The sequence below is a fragment of the Pongo pygmaeus genome, chromosome 9 (assembly GCF_028885625.2).
Source record: "Pongo pygmaeus isolate AG05252 chromosome 9, NHGRI_mPonPyg2-v2.0_pri, whole genome shotgun sequence".
NCBI lineage: Eukaryota > Metazoa > Chordata > Mammalia > Primates > Hominidae > Pongo > Pongo pygmaeus.
The window spans coordinates 116,140,214-116,158,396 of NC_072382.2; the positions used below are offsets into that span (position 1 = coordinate 116,140,214).

General features: G+C 38.2%; 2 protein-coding genes across 3 annotated transcripts; one reads left to right on the forward strand and one right to left on the reverse strand.

Moving 5' to 3' along the window:
• Nucleotides 1-627: 627 nt before the first annotated feature.
• On the reverse strand, nucleotides 628-9,606 carry C9H11orf71 (chromosome 9 C11orf71 homolog). The gene is made up of 2 exons (XM_054438035.2): nucleotides 9,068-9,606; nucleotides 628-850 (listed from the first exon to the last, which is right to left on the reverse strand). The coding sequence occupies exons 1-2, from the start codon at nucleotides 9,426-9,428 to the stop codon at nucleotides 750-752; spliced, it is 462 nt and encodes a 153-aa protein (XP_054294010.1). The 5' UTR covers nucleotides 9,429-9,606; the 3' UTR covers nucleotides 628-749.
• Nucleotides 8,886-17,943, forward strand: RBM7 (RNA binding motif protein 7). 2 transcript variants are annotated; one of them, XM_054438033.2, is made up of 5 exons: nucleotides 8,886-9,862; nucleotides 10,792-10,954; nucleotides 11,905-11,992; nucleotides 14,774-14,867; nucleotides 16,479-17,943. In XM_054438033.2, the coding sequence occupies exons 1-5, from the start codon at nucleotides 9,767-9,769 to the stop codon at nucleotides 16,839-16,841; spliced, it is 804 nt and encodes a 267-aa protein (XP_054294008.1). In that variant the 5' UTR covers nucleotides 8,886-9,766; the 3' UTR covers nucleotides 16,842-17,943. The 2 variants fall into 2 exon arrangements, with proteins under 2 accessions (XP_054294008.1, XP_054294009.1); XM_054438034.2 differs by having other exon boundaries at nucleotides 9,094-9,862; nucleotides 14,777-14,867.
• Nucleotides 17,944-18,183: the final 240 nt, after the last annotated feature.

Consider the following 18,183-nt stretch of genomic DNA (forward strand, 5'->3'; position numbering starts at 1 on the left):
TAAAAAAAAGAAATAAAGAGAAATCGTAATAGCTTTATTTAAATATTTTACAGATAATTTAAAGTTTTAAGAGTATTTTCTGGGTGGGGCGCTGTGGCTCACACCTGTAATCCCAGCACTTTGGGAGGCCGAGGTAGGTGGGCTACCTGAGGTCAGGAGACCAGCCTGGTCCAACATGGTGGAACCCCGTCTCTACTAAAAATACAAAAAATTAGCCAGGTGTGGTGGTGGGCACCTGTAATCCCAGCTACTAGGGAGGCTGAGGCAGGAGAATCGCTTGAACCTGGGAGGCAGAGGTTGCACTGAGCCGAGATCATGCCATTGCACTCCAGCCTGGGCTACAAGAGTGAGACTGTCTCAAAAAAATAAAAAATAATAAAAAATAAAAAATTCTGACTGGGCATGGTAGCTCATACCTGTAATACCAGCGCTTTGCAAGGCTGAGGTCAGAGGATCACTTGTAGTCAGGAGTTCAAGACCAGCCTGGGCAACATAGAAAGACCCCATCTCTACAAAAAGTAAAAATAAAATATATATGTTTTCTGATTAAAATTTGCAATTATGCATTCGGAAAAATATAATGAGCAAAGTACAAATCACAAAAAATGCCATCATTTAGAAATAACATTTTGGCAATTATAGTTTTTTAATGCATATTTCATTCATATAGGTAAAATCATATAATACATACAATTTCATATCCAATTTTTATCTTAAATAATATAAATGTAATTATATCACAAATGAGTTCATATTACTAAAATTTCAAAAATATCTGAATGGCTGCATGTTGAACACCATCTTAAATCAGGGTTTGCAAACTCAAATAGCTTCCGGGTCCAGGTAGTAACTAAAATACACAAAATGGATGAGTATAAGATGGCAGGGAGTGGTGGTAACCAAAAATGCATGTCCCAGCAAAAGGGATTCAAATTTATTTTATTTCTAAACATGTGCTGACAAAATTCAGTGGGGACAATAAGCAAGTCACAAAAGAATATGTGCAATATAATATATTATGTTGTTTTAAAACATGTAAAACAATTAGATATTACACTTAGGGATACATTGGGGATAGACACGTAGTTAAAGCTGTTTTTTTAAAAAAATAAAGCATGGGAATGCAAAACACCAAATTCAGGACAACGATTATGTTTGGCAGGAGAAAGTGATGTGGGCAGATTATCAAGCTGAGTTAAACCAAGGGGATTTAACATGTGGAGCAATATTTTACTTGAATGGTAAGTATACAGGTATTGGTTGCATTTTACTTACACTGTTTTGTATATATTAAATACTGTGGCCAGGCACAGTGGCTCATGCCTGTAATCCCAACACTTTGGGAGGCCGAGACTGGCAGATCACTTGAGCCCAGGAATTCAAGACTAGCCTGGGAAACATGGCGAAAACCCATCTCTACAAAAAAATTAGCTAAGGGCCGGGTGCTGTGGCTTATGCCTATAATCGCAACACTTTGGGAGGCCGAGGTGAGTGGATCACTGGAGGTTAGGAGTTTGAGACCAGTCTGGCCAACATGGTGAAATCCCATCTCTACTAAAAATACAAAAATTAGCCAGGCTTGGTGATGGGCATCTGTAATCCCAGCTACTGAGGAGGCTGAGGCAGGAGAATCACTGGAACCCGGGAGATGGAGGTTGCAGTGAGCTGAGATCATGTCACTACACTCCAGCCTAGGTGATAGAATGAGACAAAAAAAAAAAAAAGAAGAAAGAAAAAACATTAGCTGGGTATAGTGGTGTGCACCTGTAATCCCAGCTACTGGGGAGGCTGAGGTGGCAGAATTGCCTAAGCCCAAAAAGCCAAGGTTAGAGTGAGCCATGATCACTGCACTGCACCCCAGAGCCTGAGCAATAGAGTAAGATCCTGTCTCAAAAAAAAAAAAAAAAAAAAAAATTATACAATGCATCTTTTTCAGAAAAAAAAAAAAAAAAATCCTGTTAGCCACAGAAAACCCCATGCCAGATCTGCCCACTGGCCACTCTAGCATGATAAGTGGTATTGCATAGTCAACAAGTCAATACTCCCTCCACCACTACACAGTTTTGTGCCTTTAGGCAGTTACTAAAATTCTCTGCAAACTAAGGCCTGAAGGCTAAATCTAGCCCTCTGCTAGTTTTGTACAGTACTCCAGCTAAGAATGGTTAGTACATTTAGAAATGGTTGGAAAGTAAAGTGGTACCTTTAACCACTGTTACTGAACTGCGAACGGGTTCAGCAATTAGCTTTTGCTGCAGACTTATGTTTCTCAAACCTAAAATTATAAGGCAAAACAGCTCTTACATGCCACACTTATAGGGTGGTAAAGTCATTTCAACAACAACTTAACATTGTTTGAACACCAACATCTCAAGCTGCTTTATGCCTTCCTATCTGTTAAAAGTTAAAACAAGAAGCAAGATCTCCACACCCACACATATTTGCAGTAGATAAATTTTACAAGCTCAAGGTAGAGTTCTCTAACAGTGTCTTTTAGACCTGGACATAAGTGCAAAGAATATATTCACAATTCAAAGTCCATTTAACTCTGCAATTGAGGAGCTTCTACTTCAATTGGAAGCAATTAATTTGCAATGTAATGACAGGCTAAAAGGCAAATATCAAGAGAAAAATGTAATAGAGTTTTATAAATGCCTTCCCAATGATGAATATGTTCAATTAAAATCATATGCCTGTGGATTCATATCAGTGTTTGTCACTACCTACCTGTATGAAAAGACATTTTGAAGATGAAATACATAAAATCTCATTAAAAATCAGCATTTATAGATGAGCATTTGCTATTGATTTTGATGATAAAGAACACTTAATTTTGTACTTCAGTTAAGTGAAATGGTATCCCTCCAAAAAAGAATTCCATCTTTTCCTTGAAAGCATTAGCACTACAAAAAATTGTATTCAATTAGTATTATACTTTGAATTTCATTTGAACAAATTTTGTGAAAGTTTGTTTTCTCTCTTGTTATGTAAGTATTTACATAAGAGCTTCGATTTTACCTGTTGGACCACAAAGTCTAAAATATTTACTACCTAGGTCTTCAGAAAATGTTTGCCAATCCCTGTCATAGCATGATTGTGAGGATTAAATAAAAGAATCCTTGTGAAAGTGGTTAGCAGCAAACTAGAATATAACTTCTTTTCTTTTTGAGACAAGAGTCTCGCTCTGTAGCCCAGGCTGGAGTGCAGTGGTGCGATCTCGGCTCACTGCAAGCTCCGCCTCCCGGGTTCACGCCATTCTCCTGCCTCAGCCTGCGGAGTAGCTGGGACTACAAGTGCCCACCATCACCCCGGCTAATTTTTTATGTATTTTTAGTAGAGACGGGTTTTTTTTGTTTGTTTGTTTGTTTTTTGTTTTTGTTTTTTTTGAGACGGAGTCACACTCTGTTGCCCAGGCTGGAGTGCAGTGGCACAATGTTGGCTCACTGCAACCTCTGCCTCCCAGGTTCAAGCGATTTTCCTGCCTCAGACTCCCAAGTAGCTGGGATTACAGGCGCCTGCCACCACGCCTGGCTGATTTTTGTATTTTTAGTAGAGATGGGGTTTCACCATGTTGGCCAGGCTGGTCTTAAACTCCTGACCTCAGGTGATCCACCCACGTTGGCCTCCCAAAGTGCTGGGATTACAGGCGTGAACCACTGCGCCTGGCGAGAAGGGGTTTCAACGTGTTAGCCAAGATGGTCTCCATCTCCTGACCTTGTGATCCCCCCTCCTCGGCCTCCCAAAGTGCTGGGATTGATTACAAGTGTGAGCCACCACGCCCAGCCAGGTATTGACTTTTTTTAATCCATCATCTGTTTTGGGCATGTGTTTCCAGGGGTTTTTTTAATTATAAACAAAAAAATGTTAAATGCATTAAATATTTATGTTCATAAATATTTGTCCACATCTTGGATTAGGATCTAACTTTAGGTTGTATTCCTAGAGGTAGGTTGATTTCAAACTGAAGTAATCCTTTAAGAAAAATTTATCTTACCATGTTACACTGATTTGCCCAGGCAACTAGTTAATTGCAGACCAAAGAGACTACAATTTATGCCCTTGCCTTCCTGACATGTTCTATTTTTGGATTTTGATTCCAAGGAGAGCTAGCCTATCCATAAAGGTTATTCATTCATTAAACAGGCATTCATTAAATATCTACTCTTTGGGCACAGGATAAATTTAGACATGTTGCCTACCTCAAGGAGCTTCTACAGAGGAGAGATAAGACATAGATTACACCTCTATCCCTGGAATTAGCTGTGAAGTCTCACCCAAATACTTGAACACAGAGTGAGAGAGGAGGCGCCCTCTGCCTTCCCAGCTCTGTCAGTCAATATAGTCCATTTTTTGCTTAACCTGGTTAAAATAAGTGTGTTCTTTGAATGTAAGGAGCCATTTACTAATCTAGATGGATAAAAGTTTAACCAACAGAAAATGAGGACAAGCAATTTAGTTAAGGGGACTAGAATAGGCATAGCCACAGATGCAGAGAACAGCAACCACCTGGGGGAATTAAGGAGGAAAGGCTGGCAATGCAGCTTGGTCACATTATGAAAAGTCTTAAATGTTTTCGGAGTGTGCAATGTATGAGAGTTGCACTGCTTCAGTGACTCTCAGGTCTTTGGGAAGTTGAAGGCAATATTTTCTTCCTCTGATTTAGAAGTGCATTTTGAAGTAGGGCAGCCTTCAGATATTCTAGTGAAATAAGGAGCCAAGTAAGCTGTTACTTTAAAAAGAAAATACATCATTAGCATTGTTAAGAAACACTTGCACTCACCTGTATTCATCAGTGGATGTTCCTAATGTCTGTCATGAGTAATAATGCCAATTTTGATCCTCAGTGCCTAGGGAATCTGCAGCTGCATGCTTACCTCCCTTCTCCCACCCAGTTGCCAAAGACATTGATAGGTATGGGTCATCATGTGCAGTCAAGATAGGGTTGAACCTTATCAAACCAGGAGTGAGAAAACCAGCCCATCTGCCTTATGAATAACATTGTTTGTTTAGAGACAGTCTCCCTCTGTTGGCCAGGCTGGAGTGCAGTGATGTGATCATAGCTCACTACATTCCTCCAACTCCTGGCTCAAGGGATTCTCCCACCTTAGCCTACAGCCTGGACTACAGGCCCGACCAACCATGCCCCAGTCCTAAAATTCTGGAAGCTTACCAAAGCCTGACACACTATATAAAAATCCATTTCTAATATCTGAAAAATTGGATCCAGTAGGGAGCCAGTGGAGCTTTTTAAGTAAGGCATTTCTAATTATGTTTCTGTAGAAGAGAGGCTCCCCAGGAAGGCAGTAGTATGCAAAGGTTTTAAATTTATGGACAAATAAATTTGTGAAACACTAGTTGAAACATCATCAAACAGGTTTCTTTTGCTGAACCTTTAACATGCCCTTATACATTATGACTCCCTAAGAAGGCGATAAAGCATGTGCTTGTCAAATTTATTGGCCTCATGTCTTTTTTTCAAAGGTTTATCTTGTATTTCTAGTGAAAGTTCTGTAGAATATACTTTGGGAAACACTAAAGTATTAAGTTATGTGATCAGAGATGTGCTTCAGGAATATTAATTTGGAGGCTACGCACATTTAGGATGAAGTAGAGAGACAGAGGCAAAGAAAACAGGCTATATGTCCAGGTAAATACAGCCCAGGTGATGAGAGTGATTACAAAAAGGTAACATAAATACATTTTGAATTTTAATTGGGCAGGACTTTGCAACTGAATGGAAATAGGCAATGAGGAAAGGACACAGGTGGTACGGAGTCATAGGTATTCAAACATACATTTTGTTGGCTAGAAAAATTGGTACACTCTTCATAGAAATTAAAACAAAAGCTGCACCTTACTGGGATCTGGATAAACTTACCAAGGGAATGAAAGACGTACAATTAATTCTGCTGGAAAGAAAGCTGAACCTTACTCTGTCCTCCTATTGGACTTTTCGCCCTCCTTTCTTTTTCTTTTCTACCTTCTAAGTCAGCCCTCTTAAAGTTACCCTTATCACCAGATTGGCTACTGAGGGAAGCAATCTCATTGGTCTCTTTTTTCAATCTTCCAAATGGATATGAAAACAAAACAAAACAAAAATAACACAACTCTTATTTTTCAGAGTTCTTAAAACTGCTTTTTAGGAGTTTTAGTGCTGATGAATAGAGGAAGTAAATATCTTATTAGGACCCCATTTCAATATATGCTAGCCAGTTGCTTAGTATGATGTAAGAAGTAGGGGCAGTAAAAACAAACTGAAAGTTACAATGGCTTTTTAAAAACTTACAGAAGTATAATTGTTTGGGACTATTCTTAGAACTCACCTATTTTAGAATGACAACATGCTATGTTTAATCATTGATATTATATAAAAATTCATTTTGTGCACTAATATATGGATGTTTAATAATATGGTCTGCTCTTGGGAAACTTAGTTGTCCCTGCTTTAGATAATTTAATTAAAAAGGGGTTTATGTTGGTTTGTGCTTCTACAATACAGTCTTTGTGACTCGAGGGTCACATTGTAACTTGAATGCTACTGCAGATGTTAACAAGAATTTAGATATCCATTGACTCAGATTTAAAATAATGGAGCATTTATGTGAACAAGGTCCTCTCTTGCCAAACAAAACACAAACCACACCATTTTCTTTTTTACTGCACATACACTATTATTCAACCAAAACCCTATTCTTGATGACCCCATTCCAGAACAAACAGAAATGAAGTCACTCTCACTTGGTCCTCCCTTGTTCTTTAGCACTTTTGTGTACTTTTGTTCCTTCATTTGACAAATCTCATCCTCTTTTCCCTCATAAGCTAAAAAATATGCTTCCAAGGCATATTTAGTGCTGAATCATTTTGTAGGTGATAATTACATGAGCCAATTGGTCTGCCTGTCACCTCAGCATAATTGATGGCACCCTCTTCCACTCCCAAGTGCCCTCATTTGCTGATATGTTCACCCGATATGTCATACCTAATTTTTCTCTTCTCATCCCCCAATTCCCCATTTCCAACTTTAATTGAGTTTATTTTTTAAAGCATAGGATTGTATACTAAATGGGAAAAAATGAAGAAGTCATCTAGTCATATTTCGCACTATGAGAATTCGTTTAACAAAATCTTTCACAAGATTCAGCCTCTCTCTGAACTTTCTGGCAGCTAATTCATTACCTTTTGAGGTGGTATTTTCCACTACTAGGCATCTCTAAGTTTTAAGAAAGTCTTCTTTATCTTCAGCTTTCATTTTATTCTTCTTCCCCAGTCCAAAACTCTGTTTATAGTTTGGAATTCCTTTCTCAACCACGGGTTTTTGTAATGCCCAGATTAAGGCATCCATTGTATATTACAAACTAACTTTTTAGTTATCTGAAAAAAATACTAGTTACATATTATCCTTGGGAAAATTGAGAAAACAGTTACTGAAGTCATTTTTTTTGCATTCAGATGAGGAACCTCATTTGAAAGGCTGCAGGGCTCTATCATTTACTAGCTATATGACCTTGGAAAGTTTATTTTATCTCCTTCAGGCTGTTTTTCAGTAACAAAATCAAAGTAAAGTACCCCTCTTATGGGCTGCTGTGAGAATCAAATAACATAAAGTTCCTTAGGAACAGATACTTTATCATGTTTACCACTTTATTCTAAGTGCTTATTGCAGGCAGTAGCAGATAAAGATCTCAATAAATATCTCTATAAACAATAAAAGTCCTAGCACACTGACTTGCACATAGCACTCAATAAAAGGTAGCTATTACTATTCTTTCAATCATTCTTCCTATGATCTGGTTTCTAGAATTCTCACTATATTAATCAACCTCTTATGGAAGCTATCTTGTTTACTCAACATTCTTCTTAACATGTAGTTCTAACAATTCAATACTATGTGGTGTATGGAGATTTTGCTTTATTTGAAGATAATTATTTTAAGGAAGTCTAAACAGACAAGCGTCTGCTGGGAAAAAGCTAGTCTACCTGCTTATATAAAGAGGTGGCACTTACAAAACCCATTAACTTTCTCACAATACCACCCTTTAAACATTGGGAAATGGTTAAGAGAACAAAAATATCAGCAAATAAGGAGTGATCAGCCAGGTAAGAGAATAACCAGGATAGTGCAGTATTATGATGAAAAAAAAAAAAAAAAGCCACTGCAACCAGTACTTATGTTTATTACTGTACCTAATAAACAGCCCAGTGTGGTGATTGCTATTCACTTAGTAGCCTCCCCATCTAGAATATACTCCGTGATCTTTCTTGATGGCCAGACTGTGTAAAATTCATACACAGTGTTTACTACAGGGATCCCCAAATATTGTTAGTTGAATGAATAAACACACATTTCAAGGAGGGCACTACAGTGAGTAGATGAACAGTTTTCTGATAGGAGATTGTACAACTAATGTTTTCACCAGTGTATTTTAGGACTGCAGATTCAGATTAAGGCGCTGGGACTGAAGGCAAATAGTAAAATTACAAATATAAAGTAAAAATTTGGAACCTTTGCCAAAGAAAGGAATAATAAATTGATTTAATAATTTGAAAGAACTGTAAGGTTTAGGTTTTGTTCTTATTTTTAGTGCGACTGAGATTGGAGTCTGTTTGTAGACATATCTGAAAAAAGTGAATGGGGAGATGGAAGATGGTAAATGCCAAGGAAAAGATGGAAGGATAAATCAGTGTAATAAAAAGGAGCACTTATTTTTCGCCAACAGAAGTAAAGGTAAAGGTTAAGTGTCCGAGTTAACGAATGGATTGTTGACCTCTGGGGAGGGTGGTCCCATCAGCTCAGCTTTGTGACGACCTAAGAATATCCCTTCCACACCTTTCCTGATCCAATCATTCTGGCTGCATAAAACCACCTAAATCAATCAACTGTTACACTTCCCTTAGTGCTAAGATATATTCATATAACTCCCACGTATTAAATGAAAATACATACATCTAAAAATAAAACAACAAGATTGCTGCTACACCAAGAAAGGATTTTAAAAAGGCCTGTTCACAAGCTAAGTGAGGGCCAGAGGAGAGGCGTTCGTTTAAACTGAAATTCGAGCTGCGATAACACCTCCTAATGCAATCAAACGCTGTTGCAGCACACTTCTTAGGAGATCGGGTTCAACTGCAGGGACTGGGTAAGGTGAGAATCTGGCTTGGCGGCTCCGGCCCCGGCCATCTGGTTCCCTCCCATTTATAAAGCGTGTTGGGCTCCGGCCGCCACCATTCACTCGACGGCTCTCGGCCCGAACGCTTGGTCGCACCGCCTGCCGAGGTCCTAGATGAATCGCTTCAGGCCTGGAAACGAGGAAGCCGTCTCCGGAGACCATCGCCAACGCTGACGCCCGCGGTCTGAGGTCGTCGTGGGAAGAGCGGTAGGCCACTCTGCTCCTCTGATCACCGGAGGACAGGGACACACTGTTCAGGGCCATCTTCAAACACTGCCCGCAGTATTTGCGTTACGTCCCTTGGTCAAGGCAGGCCCTTCGCGGCTCCCCAGATCAGTCCAGCCTGTGTCGGACCCGATGACTAACCACACCAGAACCCATAACAGCCTGCGGAAGAGCCAGAAGCCGCCTTGCCTTTAACGAGCGCTATCCTGGCGAACATGCGCAGACCGTCCGCGCACGTCGGCGCCTGCTGAGAGCAAGCGCAACGGACGTTTACGTTGGTGACGCCAGGGAGCGTGAGGACGAGAGGCTTCCGTGAATGCGCAGTGGGTGCGTCGGCCACGACCTTTTGGCCAGGTTAGGGAGGGGGCGACGCTGAGATGGGGGCGGCGGCGGCGGAAGCGGATCGCACTCTCTTTGTGGGCAACCTTGAAACGAAAGTGACCGAGGAGCTCCTTTTCGAGCTTTTCCACCAGGTAAGCGGCTGGGTTCGGCCCTTTGCCTTTCGTTTTCCGTCTCGCCTAGGGCCTGGCCAGCGGCCACCCCGTTTTCTTTTCGTGGCCGTCAGGGGACCCGACGGGTGGCTGTTTGCGGGTGAAGGGCGGGTCTGGGTTGCTAAACGCTCGCTGGGTGTCGCTTTCCTGGAAGATCTTGGTTCGTTTAGGCCGAAAGTGAAGACTAAAGGTGGTGGAGGGATCCTCGATCAGGTTTCCCGTGGTAGAGATCCAGGGGTCCTTAGGAACATAGTGTGTGTGTAGGGCATTCGTTGAGCAGTGCTTTTTCTTATCTCTCCTGTTCTCATCTTCCCCTTAGGATAATTTGTCTTTGGTTTATCTGACTGGGAACTTAATGTTTTAATTTATTTGTGTCTGTTTTCCCCTAAAGTTGGCTTATCAAATTGCAGCATTATTAAAATATGTAAAATAAAATGGTTAAGTACTCCGTAGAAAAACAGCATTTTAGTGTTGCTATATTAAAAAGTGTGAAAAATTCTGAGTATCCCATTCCCCCATCCCTATCCCCTAATAACTGGTATTGTTTGATTAATCAATACAAAAGTCAGTTTTTAGTTAAAGAAAATCATTCTCTTGTTCTTGATAAATGTTCATTTTCATGGAGTGGCAAAATAATGGCGATTAGTCACTATGTTAAGCCATACAGTGCTGTGAATTGCAAAAGTGATTATGTTTCCAGTTCCTTATGGGCCCCCTTCCCCAGATAAATCTAATGTTCAGTCATAACTAGGATGTTTACTGTAGCCAAAATGGAAATCCGTGCATCATTTTCAAAAGAAGTTTCTGATTACGTTTCTGTTGTTTTTAAACTGTGTCACATCTTATTTGTAAAATTTGAGTATCTTCCCTTAGTTGCTTCATTTAAATTCTAAACACCTTTTTGTTTGTAGGCTGGGCCAGTAATAAAGGTGAAAATTCCAAAAGATAAGGATGGTAAACCAAAGCAGTTTGCGTTTGTGAATTTCAAACATGAAGTATCTGTTCCTTATGCAATGAATCTACTTAATGGAATCAAACTTTATGGAAGGCCTATCAAAATTCAATTTAGATCAGGTAACTGTCCAATGAGGTTAGGGGGGCATTGTTTCCTGCTGTTTTTAAATTTATTATTCAGTTTTAAAGAACCTCTTATTTGTAGACGAAACTTCTTTCTTAAGCATCGTGAATAGCAAACTTTGTATAGCAAATTTTATATATCCCTGAAAACGGGTAGCATTGACACATGGATTTTGAAATTATAATTTTAAAACTGAGCTTAAAGTTTCATTTTGGGTTAGTGAAAAGAACATAAACTGTATCACTAAGAGAGCTGGGCTTGGGTGCTCTGAAAAGAGCTAGGTTTATTTTCTGAAAATACTTTTCCTGGCTGCTTTGTAATTACTTTTATGTATTTTGATTCTTGATCATGTGAGGATGAAACTGTCCATGTATCCAGTCTTACAATTTAGGGTGGAGATCAGAAAATTATGGTCAGATTGGATATTTATGGAATGCTTTGTTTTGCTTATCTGATATTATACACTTACAATTTTCACCCTGATGAAGCCGTAAAGCAGTCTACAGCAGTTTGAGATTTTTTTTTTTCTTTTTTTTTTTTGAGACGGAGTCTTGCCCTGTCGCCTAGGCTGGAGTGCAGTGGCGCAATTTCAGCTCACTGCAACCTCTGCCTCCCGAGTTCAAGCGATTCTCCTGCCTTAGCCTCCTGAGTAGCTGGGATTACAGGTGCACACCACCACGCCTGGCTAATTCTTTGTATTTTTAGTAGAGGTGGGGTTTCACCATGTTGGTCAGGCTGGTCTCGAACTCCTGGCCTCAAGAGATCTGCCCACGTCAGCCTCCCAAAGTGCTGGGATTGCAGGCGTCAGCCACCGCGCCTGGCCAGTAGTTTGAGATTTTTCTCTTTTAGATTGTGTTTACCTTTTTGGAGTGATTTCAAGTGGGGAAGACAAAATTTCAAATTAGATTTTCTATCAAGAATAATTTTTCAAATTGTTTCATTTTAGGAAGTAGTCATGCCTCGCAAGATGTCAGTTTGTCATATCCCCAGCATCATGTTGGAAATTCAAGCCCTACCTCCACATCTCCTAGCAGGTAATATTTCTCACTTATTGTTAAGGCCATTTATCAGGAATTCTTATAGGGAATAGCCTCAAAACACATGAGCAAATAGTCTCCTTCATTATTCTCTTATCTCTTCATTCTGCCCTATTACTTGCCTTTTGGGATTGTTGTTATGTATCTATTCTAAGGGGGCTATAGACAAACACATTGTATATAGTCCCCTTAAAATAGATACATATATAACTATTTGTTCATTTGTAGCGACATAACCATCCCCACATATGTGTGCAGTACATGTATACACTTGAAACAAAATTTCTCAAAACATTATTTACCCTCACTACTTGGATTACTTACTATTTCATTTAAAACATTTTAAAATTTATTTTACAATCATTAATTGGTTGTTACTTACAGTTGAAAAATACCAGTTAGTCAACAGACTATTGGACTAAGAATTCCTAGAATTGGATTCTAGGTCTGCATCTATCAATTGTGTAATCTTGAGCTAGTCTCCTTTCTTTAGTCCCATCTTCCCATGTGTAAGGAAAATAAGTTGAATTAAATGATTTGTAAAATCCCTTCAGGTACTGAGTATTAGAAAGTATCATATTTACTTAAATAATTTTATTTGCTTTGGGGAGGTTCATATTTTACCAGGGACAGTTTTTCCTGGTATATCCATAGAGCTATTTAACAGTCATTTAAGAAAGATTTAATAAATACCTGCCATATGTCAGGTTCTTTACCACATCTTTTACATATATGATTTCATTTATTCCTCACAGCAGTTTTATGAGGGTAGGGATTATTTTTATCTCTACCTTTTATATGAAGGGAAATGAAAAATGGAGGTTAACTTGCTCAGGTTCAGTGGGCTGGGATTCAAACCCAGGCGGTGTAGTGTGATTGAGCCCAGCCACTATGATGTATTATCTAGAGGAGCTTAAAGTCTAAATGAAGACACATATTATATATATTTTTGTGAATACCTGTTCAATTACTGTAATAAGTTCTCTAAAGAAAGAGTACAAAGGGCTTTGAGAAAATTTTAAGAGAAGGAGATGATATAGATGAATGTGGAACTGAAAGAAGCCAGTGTACCTAGATCATAATGAATGAATATGGAGAGCAGTAGGGGATTTTGGTAGATAGGCTGGAGAGGGTCTTTTAAACTGTAATCAGGATTTTGAGATTTTACCCTAAAATGGAGTAGGAAGGCAGTGAAATGTTTTAGGTAGGGTACTGATAGGAACAAGTTTATATTTTAAGACTTGTTTGGTTGCAATGGGAGAATGGATTGGAGGGGACAAGAGTGAAAATAGAGCAGTGAGGAAGCTTTTGGTAGCAAGGCATTGATGTTGGAAGCTATTGATGGATGAGGTTGATAGTTTAGATTAAGGTGGTGCCATGAGCTGGAGAGAAGTGGATGGCTATGAAGAGATACTGGAAGGTGGAATAGTGAGCCAGCAATAGTGCAAAAAGTGTACCCTCCTGGTGTTCTTTCTTGCCAGCTGAAATTAATTAACAGTGTTTAAACATTTCTTGGTAAAGTTGGAATTTAAAGCACTTCCAGTCTTTTTAATGGAGTCTTCAAAGGCATCCTAGGTAGAGGAAAATAAAAAGTTTTCCCTCTTAGAATTTCTTGGGGAGAAAAAACCAGGTGCAGTGACCCATTTGTATAGTCCCAGCTACTTGGAAGGCTGTGGTGGGAGGACCACTTGAGGCCTTGAGTTTGGGACTAGTCTAGGCAACATAACAAGGCATTCTCTCTATTTAAAGAATTTCTTTGAAAAAAAAAAAAAAAAAGTACAAGTAAATACTTTGGTTTTAATCAAAGGCTAGAGAGTTTATAATTTTAATACTATAAACTAAATTATACTCCCTCCCTTAGCATACAGATAATATAACCTGATTTGGGAAAACCCAAAATTAAAAGATCCAAACTGTAAGACCAGCCAATTGGTTATTTGATTCTAAAGACATTTTAAAATAATTTAAAACATTTTTAAAGTGAGCTTTTCTGTAGAGCAAGTTATCCCTTTAATAAATAAGGAATAAGGTATAAATCCTCAAAAGTAATATCCTATGTATGTTACAGAACTCTTAAATCCTTACCTCCCAAAACCTTTCTCTTTTCTGTCTCAGGAAATGTCTACCTAATTGCTCAAACCAAGTCTAGATTTGATCCTTTATTTCTTCCCTCATTCCACATATCCAGTCGATCAAATTCTTTTCACTTTAGTTTTCAATCTAGGTCTTTGCATTAGCTCAGGGACTGACAAATTATTTCTAGAAAGGGCCAAATAGTTAATATTTTAGACTTTGCAGAAGATACTGTTTCTGTCTCTGCCATTGTAGCACTAAAGTAGCCATAGATAATACAAAAACAATGGTGTGGCTATGTTCCAGTAACACTTTGTTTAGGGAAAACTGAATTTGGCAGTTTGGCCCACTGGCTATACTTGCTCACCCCGGCACTAGTCCTTCAGCTGGGAAGTTTTTGCCTCTAGGTAACCTTGGTGTTCAGTTTTAACTACAAATGTCACCTTTTTAGAAAGGCAGTCCCTCCCCAGCTAAAAGATAGGGGAACCTCCTATCTGTTTCACTTCCACTTGATCTTTAATCATACATTTTATCACTTACAATCGTGAGAAAATATCCTGTTGTCTGTATTCTTATTCTAGCTGCATGAGAGCAGATACCTTGCCTGTCTTGTTCATTCTGACCTTTGAGAAATGTGTTCTGCTCATGGTTGTCATTTAGTAAATATTTATTCAATGAATGGTTATATGTTGGTTTTCTTTTTAGCAGGTACGAAAGGACTATGGATAACATGACTTCATCAGCACCAATAATTCAGAGATCTTTCTCTTCTCCAGAAAATTTTCAGAGACAAGCAGTGGTAGGTTGACTATTTTTCAACTTGAATTGCCAAAGAAAATTCATCCTTAGTTAAAATATTCGCATTGTATCAAATAACTGGTTTTTAATTAACTTTGTTAAGTTGGAGGTTTTATTCCTTTAGTCCTCAAGGCGTAAGTGAACTTTTTAGATAACTTTTTCTCAAATTTTTGTTAGACTAGCATGATCTTTGTAGATTGAGCACTCATTTTAGCTTTCACTGGGCTGAAATATATACTTAAAAGACTGAAGATAAATAGAAGTAAAACTGCTTTTACATTTGTTTTTCTTTTCAACCATCATTTACTCATTATCTGATGCTCTTGTACCCTATCCTGAGTGACTTGTCATAAACTTGGGTCTTCTAGACCAGTTCCATTTTAAACTTAACCTTTTTTTTTTTTTGGTGGTGGTAACATCATCATGAGACTAGGCTTAAAATCTTAGCTATCTTTTACTGTTTCATCTTTGTCATCATTTGTTCAAGTAGGAAGCTGTTGGCAACTATTTGGTGCCTAAATCATGATCTTGACTTGTAGTCCCCAGGCTTTTGTATTTCGTAAGTCTGCAAAATGAAATATAGAAGTCAAAATAAATTTGAGAGACCAGTATAAAGGATGTTAACTTTTATGTACATATTGCCTATTTTTCTAATTTTACTGTAGACTATTAAAATAAAAATGATCGTATACTGATATTTATCCACAGGCAAAATTTGGGAACCACTGGTCTAGTCAATTATGCCCCCATTTTCCCCTCACTAGTTCATCTTGCACACCATTTCAGAATTAATATTACAATTCTGTTTTGTTTATCTTCCTTGCACATTGACTTTCCATTGTTTGTAAGATGAAGTCAGATTCCTCTAGCCCAATTATTAGGGATTCTTATTGTCTGATTCCAGTAAAGATCTGAAGGCCGGGCATGGTGGCTCACGCCTGTAATCCCAGCACTTTGGGAGGCTGAGGTGGGTGGATCACGAGGTCAGGAGTTCGAGACCAGCCTGGCCAAGATGGTGACTCCCCATCTCTACTAAAAATACAAAAATTAGCCAGGCGTGGTGGCACATGCCTGTAGTCCCAGCTACTTGGGAGGCTGAGGCAGGAGAATCGCTTGAACCTGGGAGGTGGAGCTTGCAGTGAGCCGAGATCTGTAACCTGTCTCAGCCAGAATTACTTGGTATTCTGTGAACCTGTTCTGTGTCTCCCTGTTATTTTTGTTTGTGCAATTTCCTTTTCTTGGCATATCTCCCCCTTAAAATATTAAAATATTCCATCCATTGTTTTAATACCCAGATCATATGCCACCTTCATGAAACCTTTCCTAATGATACTGACCTCCTGATTGTTTGTCTTTTACACAGTGATTTTTGCATTATAGTCATTTTGTGTGACTTATTCTGAGTTGCATTCTTGAGGACAAAGAGTAGTATTTGTGTATATATATATCTTGTAGGTATACATTGGAATGATTGAAGCTATTGTACTACTTTAGTTGTGGATCCATCTAGGCAAGAGTGACTTTATTTTCTTTCATTATCTGTTAACTGACCAAATACATATTAGCTTTAATATCTAGAGGTATTAACATTTCCACTTTTCCTATTCCTCAGATGAACAGTGCTTTGAGACAAATGTCATATAGTGGAAAATTTGGTTCTTCACCTCTGGATCAGTCAGGATTTTCACCATCAGTTCAATCACACAGTCATAGTTTTAACCAGTCTTCAAGCTCCCAGTGGCGCCACGGTACACCATCATCACAGCGGAAAGTCAGAATGAATTCTCATCCCTACCTAGCAGATAGACATTATAGCCGGGAACAGCGTTACACTGATCATGGGTCTGACCATCATTACAGAGGAAAGAGAGATGATTTCTTCTATGAAGACAGGAATCACGATGGCTGGAGCCATGACTATGATAACAGAAGAGACAGTACTAGAGATGGAAAATGGCGCTCATCTCGACACTAACACATGTTAAAAGGACGTTGTTTTTATAGGGTCATTTTAGGCCCTTTGACTAAGTTGATATGGAAATATTTTGTTGAAAAACTGTACAGAGCAGCTTTACAAGTTGTCACATTTCTTTATACATTTTTTTAAAGCTACAGTTTAATACAAAATGAATTGTGGTTTTATTACATTAATAACCTTTCACCTCAGGGTTTTATGAAGAGGAAAGGGTTTTATGCAAAAGAAAATGCTACAATTCCTAATCATTTTAGACACTTTAGGAGGGGGTGAAGTTGTATGATAAAGCAGATATTTTAATTATTTGTTATCTTTTTGTATTGCAAGAAATTTCTTGCTAGTGAATCAAGAAAACATCCAGATTGACATTCTAAAATGGCTACTGGTATTTTAGTTAATTCAAAAATGAAACTTTTCAGTGATTCACTTTACTAACATTCTTTTTGAGAAGGCTTATTGGTAAAGTTTGGGGATAAAGGCATTGCTTAACTTCTTATATAATTTAGGTATAAATTCTGTGACATGCTCTTGAGCTTTACCCTAATTGAACATACATGTGTAGATCTACACATACTGTTTCATTCTAAAATTTAGAAATTGTTCATTAAATCACATTTGAGGTATAAGTCACTCAGGAAGTTAAAATATCTCTACACGTATATTTTTACATTAAAAATACAGTGTTAGCATAAATCCCCTTTTCAGGAAGAACAAAAATGTCAGTGCATAGTTAGATAAAATGGTAAAATGTTTTACTGAAAGCATACTTTTTTGGAAAAAAGATTCATGAAGCCTTTAAGTGCTGCTTCTGTCAGTCAAACGTTGAAAACTTTAACATTTTCAAAGTGCCCAGAATGTGTACAAAGACACATGTAATGGAGGTTGTACAGGTTGTTTTTTTGTTTGAACCTTTGAAAGAATTTAATGTTAACATTTTCTAATTTTAAAATTTTAAAATCTTGTTTAACAAAAACTTGTATTAAGATACTGTTTTCATTTCATTACAGAATTGTTTATAAAAGTACATTTGTTGAAAAATAAGGATCCTTTTTAATACCACAGCATTTGTACTGTTCCTTTTTAATATACTGAAAATATAAAAGGAAGGGTGTGTGTTATTTTTTTTTTATGTCACTGACTTCAGAGACATTGTACACAAAGAATTACCAATATACTTTTTTTCGCTGATTGCCTGCTGTTTAGAATATCAGTTCTTTAATTTTGAGCATCCTGAAATACATCTTTTGTACATACAGAGCATGATGTTTCACAATCAGATTTTCAGTGACCCCTCGATTATAGTTTGGAGTACTTTAGTTACCCTCAGTGGTCTCTAGTAGGA